Raw genomic sequence first — 9375 nt, forward strand, 5'->3', positions numbered from 1 at the left:
TAATCCAGTGGGGAGGATGGAGGGTGCAGAGCCGTGGTAAACGAGTGTAAAGGTTGGGAACAAAGGCAGCAAACAAAGGCAGGGCTCAGTGCAGGACCATGGACGATGATAAGGCGAGGAGCAACGGCCAGGATGGGAGAGGAAGAAAGCAAGCAGATGCAAAGAGGCGCCTGCAGGTGAAACGGAACAAAAGTCGTCGATGGTCTCGCAGCGGGACTGGCCTGGTTTACAGGCTGGTGGGAAACACAGCGGAAGCGCTCGGGCCATGGCACCATACCCCAGAGGGGGCTAGCGGGGCTGGGCGGCAGTTGGAAGGCGCGATCGGCACAGGGGCGGGCGGCGCCCGCTTAGGCAGGCCTGCCCGCGTCCTTGACTCGAAAACGAACGTCGTGCAGGGGCGGTGGGCGTGTGCGTGTGTCGCTGCCATCACATAAGTACTACCAACTATTGCACGCGCTACTCGTCGTCCATTGCACGTTTATTTTGGGCGCCGGCCCCCTGCCGTCTCTGGTTCCCTGTCTGGGTTTCGCTTGCTGGCTGGTTCCATCCGACGCGGTTGCTGGCCAGCCCCAGGGTTTGGCTCTTGGAACAGCAGCATGCGTGCTACTAGCGAGCATGGCAGTTGGCGCCCTCCTCCATCCACGGCTCACGGCAGAGGTCAGAAGCAGGAAGCAGGGAAAAAAACTCAACGGTCACAATAGCCGCGACAAAAACCCACGTCATGAGGACGATGGCACTGTAACATGACGTCCTGTCACCGCGTGCGCATGGCGATTGGAGATTAGGACGCTGCTTCCATGCCGCTACGTGCCTATAGCATTGCCAAGCCCTGGCTAGCCTCGCCCGCCTCTGCCTACAATACTGGGCACTCACTCAGGGGGCTTGCGCACCCACACCCACACCCATATCCACCACACCATACCGCACCACCTCCCCAGACACCCAAACTTGTCAGCCGCTATGCGCCGCTGCCGTTGCTCCCCTCTAGTGTAGCATCATCCAACTCCTAGTCGTCGACTCATGTTTGGCCTGAAACCCCGACGGCAAGGCTGTCTGTCATGTCCATCTATCACACTGCGCGCGGGAATCGCTGTTCGCTCGTACTCTGCCCGTGACAACAAACGCTCCGCTGCTTCCGTCTTCCCCCCCCCTTTCCTTCGGCTTCTCCTGCGCCGCTATACCGGGGAGCATTGAGCGCTAGGAAAAATACTCTTGCCAAAATACGAGCATGCAGTGGGGATGCTAGAGCGACCCGCTTCAAGGAAAAAAAAAGCACAAGGCGGCTGTGGGAATCCCAACACCCTGCCCAATGACAAACACCAGAGCCCCGTGCTGCATCCGTTTGTACCGACACCCGCAGCTGGCCATTTTTAACTTCTCCCACACTGCCACTGCTGCTCTCGGCGTGGTCCTCGTCATGTCGCATATGGAAACATGGTTGTTGCACCTCGGGAGCCACTTCAGCCACCAGTTACTATTAGGTGTAAATTTCGCCATCCCGTATCCGCTCATGCGTCCGCCGGCGCGCAATCGATAGTGCTGACTCCCGCCTGCACCTGCTCCTGCTCCTGCTCCTGCTCCTGCTCCTGCTCCTGCGCGCGCCGTCTTTGGCCTGCAGACCCGTCGCCATGGGAAAGTAGGTGTCCATGTGCTTGTTCAATGCAAATGCAAACTCAATCGCCCGCCACATGCCACGCTGCTTTTCCCACGCTGCTCAACCCTTGCCATGTTGAACAGCACACCGCCCGCTCGTTGCGGCCTTGGCTCATGATGCTCCCTTCCCCCCCTTGAGTCCAGAATCGCCTCTTGTCGGAGCCTCCTCGTAAGGAAGTACGGCCATTTAGCCGCCCCCCATGTCTCTTCGCGAATCGTCCGCCATAGCGCTGCCGTATTATGTACTACCATGTACTGCTTGACGCCGCCATCTCAGCCTTGCCCTCGTATTCTACTCGTCCTCTCCCTCACCCCTGAACTACATACACCTCTCTTGCCCGCCACCTCCAAGTACTTGCTTAGAGTAGGATGCCTCATTCTACCATCTGCCCGGCCCAGTGTTCCATCTAAATGTAAATGAAGCCCAGTCGCAAACTAAGCAAGGTACCCTGCCCCCATACTCAGGGGTTTACTTGTTCTGTAGAGATTAACACGCTATTGGTTTTGTTGTTTCAGCTTCCCGTTATTGCTTCTGCCCGTCTGGCAACGCCGCCACCGGGGGCCGCTTCCAACTCTGTACATGTATACCTAACATGGTTCGAAGCTCTCTGAAAAAGGGTCCTCGCCCATGTGCAATATGCGAAAATGGTACCCGATCGTCTTGGTCGGTTTCGCCCTCGCTTGGCAATGCTGCTGCAAAAGCTCTAGTATCCTGTCCTGGGCCACGGCCCTGGAGCAAACACATCCAAACTTGATACATACAACTTACAACATCGGCTACATACATGTGTGCTTTTTGTTGTGTCTGTGTCGTGTCAATCGCGTGCGCCGCCAAAGACACATGGGGCGCTTGATGTGGCAGGCCTGCAACGCCTGACTACATACACCTTGTAGGAGTAAAGCTATATTCGGTAAATCATCGTGGCTGCACAGCTGTGCAATCAACAGCTTTGAAGCTCATGACTTTCAATACTTCAACCAACAGCATGCAATTGTCATCGATTACCGTCGACTTTTGTACTTGTCCATGGGGTGCAATCCAAGCCGACGATCAGTGAAAGGCGGAGCACCACTATTGGCCTGGCACATCTCAAAAAAATGTGCTTAGTCACCCAAACCCTCTCTCAACCGCGGGACACTGGACAGGAATGACGCACGGACAGTCACGACAAGTGAAGCCGCTGCAGGTACAATTTACACTCGCACCAGCGAGGAACCAGACCAGAAGTCCCCCTCCGCCTCGGCATTGCCAGAGTCGCAAACACCCATCATCTCACGCCAGCTTGTTCAACCAAGCCCAGACAAATGCAGGCAGCAGCTGCGCCCGATATATCCCCCGTCTTCCATGTGCGCGTATCATAACCGATCCGTGCTATCGTCCGCTGCCCCTCCACAGCTGCGGCATCGCCTACTCCACCATGGAGCGGCACAGAAAGCGTACGCTCCCGCATGCTGCTTCAAAGACTGCTGCTAACAGTGACCAGGAGAGCTGCGTGAACTCAATATTCGCGCCTGGGATGGCGACCAAGGTAAGTGATTCTTCCACGCTGGCAATTCCCCCCACGCTCCTGCTGACAGTACGACAGATGTCTTTGCCGTCCAAGCCTCGCTCGACTCGTCCATGAAAAAGAATACCGCCTTTATCAAGCGCCTTCGAACCGCCATCAACGCACCTGCCCAAGCCCAGTTCCTCCAAGAAATCCGCGCCTTGTCCCTCCATAAATACCTCTCCGAAATTATTTCCGCTTGCTACGAAGGTCTGTGCAAACTCAAGACTCCAGGAGAAATTGCCGCCGGCGTCGAAATTGTCAGTGCTCTGCACCAGCGTTTTGGCCCTACCGAATTCACGGGATATATTGGCTGGTACATTGGGAGGGGACTTGCGACCCCGGACAAGTCACACCTGAAAACCCTCGCACAGGATGTGCGCGAGCGGGAAGAGAAGGAGCGCCTGGCGCGCCAGCGTGTGCTTCTGCGTGTTGCTACAGAACTCTGGCTTGTTGGTGTCTTGCGAAGCCTGGATGACGTAACCCGGCCTGAAGAAGCGAGCAAAGGCAAAGACAATGGCAAGCTTGTTGAAGGCTCAACAAAGACAAAGTCTCGCGCAGAAAACGCGGACGCTGAGCCTTTCCCGCTCGAAGTCTTGAAGGACATGCTGGGGCACGACCGCGAGCACGTCAACTTGCCTTTGGTTGTCATATTTGTCAAGGCTTTTGCATGGGATATACTCGGCACCAAACCACCTTCTGCAGAGGGCCGCAAGACTGTCAATGACGATGGAACTACAGTGCCTGAAAAGAATGGTGATTTGTCTGGCGCTGAGGAAGAAGATGAAGCCAGCAAAGACCCGCCGCTTATCTCTCCGGAACTGCAGCAGCGATTCAAAAATATCCTGACCCGCTACTTCGAAGATGTCAAAGCACACCTCCTTCGCGATCAGAAACACATACTTAGCCAAGGCCGCAAGAATGCCGAAGCATATGTCAAGTCTGGAGAGGTCTTTGAAGATCGCCAGTCCAACTACGAGAAGCAGATGAAGTCGCAAGAAAAGCTCATTGCAAATGCTCAAATCTTGGCTGACGCATTGAACGCAGATATGCCAGACTTGAAGGAAAAGGACGGCTCTGCAAACACGGGTGATGGTTCAATTGGTCTAATCAAGGCTGGGGAGTATCTACGTGGCCAAAGTGACGGAGCTGGTATCTGGGAGGATGAGGAAGAACGCCGCTTCTACGAAAACCTGATTGACTTGAAAGACCGTGTCCCGGGTATTTTGCTCGAAGAAGTTAAGAAGAAGAAGGCTGATGGCGACGAGCAAGTTGGCAAGAAAATCGAGCCCAAGACTGAGAGCCCCGAGAAGGAAGCAGCCGATAACGTTGCTGATAGTAAAGTGGCCGACGGGGATGATCAGTCTACTGCCATTGCCAACAAATCTGTTGGCGCACAGGTCGATGCTCTTTTGGCACGCCTACCAGAACTTGCAACCAAGGATGCAGTAGACCAGACCGCAATGGACTTTTGCTTCTTGAATTCCAAAGCTTCACGGAATCGCCTCATCAAGGCTGTTCAGGAAATTCCAAAAGGACGGTCCGACCTGCTGCCTCTTTATTCTAGACTGATTGCAACACTCGGCAAGTACATGTCTGATGTCCCGCAAGGGCTGGTGTCCTACTTGGATGAGGAGTTCAGAAGCCTGCAGCGGCGCAAATCCAAAGACTTTCTCGGACAAGTGCGTACACAGAATGTTCGCTACCTCGCCGAGTTGACCAAGTTCGGTGTCGTTCCGGAGCACGTCATTTTCCATTGTCTCAAGGTCAGTCTGGACGACTTTTCACGCATGAACATTGAGATTATTTGCAACCTGTTGGAGAACTGTGGTCGATATCTACTCCGCAATCCGGAAACATCTCCTCGCATGGCTTCTTTCCTGGAAACTCTCCAGCGTAAGAAAGCGGCCCAGGTCATCGGCCAGCAGGAGCGTATGCTGATCGAAAACGCCGTCTACTACGTGAACCCTCCACAACGTGCTGCAATTGAACAAAAGGAACGCACTCCAATAGAGCTTTTCCTACGTAAAATCATGTACCAGGATTTGACCCGTCGCTCGCTCGACAAAACTATCAAGCAGATTCGCAAGATGCACTGGGAGGAAGAAGACGTGGTCAATCTCCTTCACAAGGTGTTTGCAAAGCCAGGAAAGATCAAGTACAGCAACATTCATCTTCTCGCCGTGATGCTAGGAACCATTCATCGGTTCCATCAAGACTTTGCCATTTCTGTCGTCGATGACCTGCTCGAATCCATCACCTTTGGATTGGAGTTGAACGATTTCAAGTTCAATCAGCGGCGGATCTCGGAAGTCAAGTATCTTGGAGAGCTGTACATCTATCGGCTTGTTGATTCGCCTCTTATATTTGACACGCTCTACAAACTCTTGAACTACGGCTGGGAGGGCGGGTATATACGACCTGGAGTCTACAATCCTCTGGATCTCCCAGACGACTACTTCCGCATCCGCTTGGTCTGTAACCTCCTGGAAACGTGTGGCATGTACTACGACAAAGGTGCTGCAAAGAAGAAGCTCGATTTCTTTCTTACCTTTTTGCAGTATTACGTTTGCATGAAGGAGGCCCTGCCTATGGATGTAGAGTTCATTGTTCAGGATGCATACAATCTTGTTCGCCCACAGTGGAAGATGATCACCGACCCAGAAGAAGCTTCACATGCTTTTGCCGAAGCTGTCAAGCAAAACTACCAGACAACAGCAACCGATAAGCCTGTGGAGCCCGATGATGATGATGTTTCCGCGTCTGAGGACGAGTTAGATGGCCCAGACGACGAGGATGTTGAGATGCCAGAAGGGGAAGGCGATAAGTCATCAGGTGAGGAAGAAGACGAGTCAGAAGATGATGAACCTGTCAAGCAAGCTTCGTCCGACGAGGAAGAGGAGCGCATCGTCGTGACACGCCAGGAAGATGAACGCGACCCAGAGGCTGATGCCGAGTTCGACCGTGAGCTTGCTAAGCTCATGTCTGAGAGCGCAGAGTCGCGCAAGCATGATCGGAAGCCTGTATTTGATGTGCCGTTGCCCATGCGGCGCGCCCGAGAGGCTCCAGTAAATGCCGAAGACAGTGGAGGCGAAGCACCGGCTCCAGTTGCTCCACCTTCATCGCAGACTATGAAGTTCTCGCTGCTTAGCAAACGTGGCAATCGCACGCAAACCCGATCTATTGACCTACCTTCAGACTCAACTTTTGCTGTCGCGATGCGCAACAAGCAACAAGCCGATACAGAGGAACGTCAGCGCATCAAGAGCCTTGTTTTGAACTACAACGAAGCTCGCGAGGATGCCGACGACACAACTGGTGAATCACCATTTCTTTACACCCTTCAGCCTAACACCAATGGGAAACATACTAAATTATATCAAGGTCTGGACAAGACTCCGAATCCATATGCGCAGCCCCGCCTTGACAAGGCCGGTACGAATCGCAGCAACCAGCGCGCAAGAAAGTTACAACTGTCAGATGTCAACTGGTATGATTCCTGTTCTTCCCCTCGAGAAAGTCGCCTTGGGTCTCGCACAATGTCTACTTTCGCACATACTCCGCCACCGGCGTTGGCATCAATGCGTTGAGGCGTCGTGCTAGTCCAGGCTTCTTACAAATCTCATTTAACTTGCAGTCTACATGAATCCGACTGATTATTTAGGACATGATTATTTGGTCTGTGATGCTACGGCTAGCATCTAATACGAACATCACCAAAACGTGGATGCTTGTCACTGCTACTGCAGAAAGCATACTACTTCGGATGGCAGACATCACCGGTTGATCAGCTCCATGACGATGTTGCGACTGCATTCGACAAACTAAGCAACGGCTTTCATCACAAGACGAACAATGGACAGCGCTCACAACAGAGCGTTGGTCAAGCAGATGAGAACGCCGTGGTCTTTGTGCGCGTAAAGTTGTGGCAGGAGACGAAGACCTTGATGAAGAGCAATGGTGATGAAGTAGTGTCTCTCTACGCGTCGCCTGCCCACCTGGCCCGTTCACGACATGCGACAATATACTTGGCGACATGTATCCGGCTGTGGAACGGTCACGACGGTGTCGCAGCTGGCAATACCCACCAGTCTTCATAGTCTAATACTCTTGCTTGCACAATCTAAAATTGTTATCTTTTCCATCTTCGCAAGCCCTTGATGATACTTAGAGAAGATTTTGTGCCATCTGAGAAGTGTCGAGAGCAGTTTCTATGCATGCTTCCTAGGCTTGAACGCGATGCGCAGCAGACGGCACAGATCCTGAATACATAGGTGTAGATAACACGCTGCGAGTGACGATATCCAAGCCCTTGGCCCTGCCGCGTTTGTGCGGCGTGTTGGACTAGCGCATCCAAAGTACCTAGTGGGACCATGTACGTCATTGAATATTAGAAAGACAACAAAACAGCGCGTCGCCCCATGTCGTGGTTCTTAAATTCCATCCTTGTAGATAGCTGCAATTGGCCCCATAATTGCACGGAAAGCTTCTCCGGTGACAGCTCCGATGTTTTTCTCTGCTTTCTTGTTGGCTGCTCCAGCCTCGGCTTTGACATTACCCTCGTTTCTACAGACTCAAGGCCAATCACAGTCACCACTTAGGCCACTTGAGCATTCGCAAAACTACAAGTTCGACCCGCTGCTGCATCTTCCTGGCATATCACCCTACTTCGATGCTATAGGTTAGTACCTTGTGTTGCGAAACTGACTGTGGAACAATTTACTCATTCTGCAAGCAGGTTTCGGTCTCGAGCACACACCACCGGTAGGCTGCCATGTCACAGCAGCAAGCTACATTATTCGCCATGGCGCTATCTATTCGAATGATGACGAGTACGAAGAGTACATCAGTCCTTTCCTTTGGAAACTGGAGAAGCACAGACAGGGGTGGTCAGGACCGCTGGCTTTTATGAGCAAATGGCAATCACCAATCTTGGAGGACAAATTGGAAGATTTGACCCCATCAGGAGCGGTAGACGCAAAGCATGTTGGAAAACATCTATTGCAGCGGTATCCAAATCTCGTCCCAGAAACAAGGAGAATATTGGCGGACAAGAAGAGTAGGACGTTTGACACTGCCGAAAACTTCATCAAGGCTTTCCCTCAAGAGAATGACATTGAGATTGTGCGCATCACGGAGAACAAGAATGGCTCTATGGAGTACCTCATTCCACACAAGTCCTGCAAGAACTTTTCCAAGAAGCCGGGCAAAAAGGAGCAGGAAAAGGTTATTGAGCTGTACGGCAAGAGCGTTGCGAAGAGACTTTCGCCGTACGTACCCTTCAAGCTGGAGCCCAAGGACATTGTAGGCTTTCAAATGCTTTGCGGCTACGAATCTGCCATCAAAGGCGAGCGCAGCCCCATTTGTGAGCAATTCACAGACTCGGAATGGATGGCGTACGAGTATGCCTGGGACCTGAAGTATGCTCACATGGTCGGCCCTCTCAATCCACTGTCGCCTTACCTCGGTTTTCCCTGGCTGCAAGCGCAATCCGAACTCTTTGCACATATTGAGAAACACGGCACGCCTGGTGACGGCTGGCCCGATAAGCAACGTTTCTTTCTCGGTTTTACCCACCGTGAAGTACCCCCTTTTATTGCAACAGCCCTGGGACTTTTCAACAGCTCATCCAATGCGGCTGAACAGTTTCCTACTGATCACATTAATTGGACGCGTGCATGGAAAATGAGCGATTTGATTCCCTTCCTTGGGCACGTGGGCATGGAGAAGATGACATGCGATAGAGGAGCTGAACACGGTGACGGTCCAGGTATCTACGTCAGGTTCATTGCCAACACGGCCCCACGCCCAATTCCTGCATGCCAGGACGGACCTGGTGCAAGCTGTGAGTTTGAACAGTTCCGCAAACTTATTGGTGAGGGAGCAAAGGCACACGAGGACTTTCACAAAGTGTGTGATAAGAAGAAGTGCAAGGATACTGGATGTGTTGATGCGGAATATTGAGGCAGTACACATTCAGAATATCATCTGACCTTTTTTGTACGCAAATTACATGAAATAGTCATGTTTCAGTCTTATTCTGATTTTTGTTAACGTATCTGTATAGCGAGTGGCTCAGTATAGCGAGTGGCTCACGGTGCCAAGACCACACCAAAATCACGACTATTACATGACTATTACAACACAACAATGATAGTAAAGAGAAATCGTAATA

The 9375-nt window shown here is 52.2% G+C and overlaps 4 protein-coding genes across 4 annotated transcripts; all 4 read left to right on the forward strand.

Moving 5' to 3' along the window:
- Positions 1–98: 98 nt before the first annotated feature.
- Positions 99–434, forward strand: COCCADRAFT_24957 (uncharacterized protein; the record flags this gene model as incomplete). The annotated part of the gene is made up of 1 exon (XM_007712448.1): positions 99–434. The coding sequence occupies one exon, from the start codon at positions 99–101 to the stop codon at positions 432–434; it is 336 nt and encodes a 111-aa protein (XP_007710638.1).
- A 1112-nt stretch (positions 435–1546) lies between these two features.
- Positions 1547–1771, forward strand: COCCADRAFT_91885 (uncharacterized protein; the record flags this gene model as incomplete). The annotated part of the gene is made up of 1 exon (XM_007712483.1): positions 1547–1771. A coding segment is annotated over one exon (225 nt), but the record flags the coding sequence as incomplete, so codon positions are not given.
- A 1300-nt stretch (positions 1772–3071) lies between these two features.
- COCCADRAFT_24958 (uncharacterized protein) lies at positions 3072–6790 on the forward strand (the record flags this gene model as incomplete). Its single annotated transcript, XM_007712449.1, has 3 exons — positions 3072–3090; positions 3138–3182; positions 3240–6790. The coding sequence occupies 3 exons, from the start codon at positions 3072–3074 to the stop codon at positions 6788–6790; spliced, it is 3615 nt and encodes a 1204-aa protein (XP_007710639.1).
- Positions 6791–7706: 916 nt separating this feature from the next.
- Positions 7707–9164, forward strand: COCCADRAFT_91878 (uncharacterized protein; the record flags this gene model as incomplete). The annotated part of the gene is made up of 2 exons (XM_007712484.1): positions 7707–7881; positions 7936–9164. The coding sequence occupies 2 exons, from the start codon at positions 7707–7709 to the stop codon at positions 9162–9164; spliced, it is 1404 nt and encodes a 467-aa protein (XP_007710674.1).
- Positions 9165–9375: the final 211 nt, after the last annotated feature.

This window comes from Bipolaris zeicola (assembly GCF_000523435.1).
Source record: "Bipolaris zeicola 26-R-13 unplaced genomic scaffold scaffold_44, whole genome shotgun sequence".
NCBI classification, from domain to species: Eukaryota; Fungi; Ascomycota; class Dothideomycetes; order Pleosporales; family Pleosporaceae; genus Bipolaris; species Bipolaris zeicola.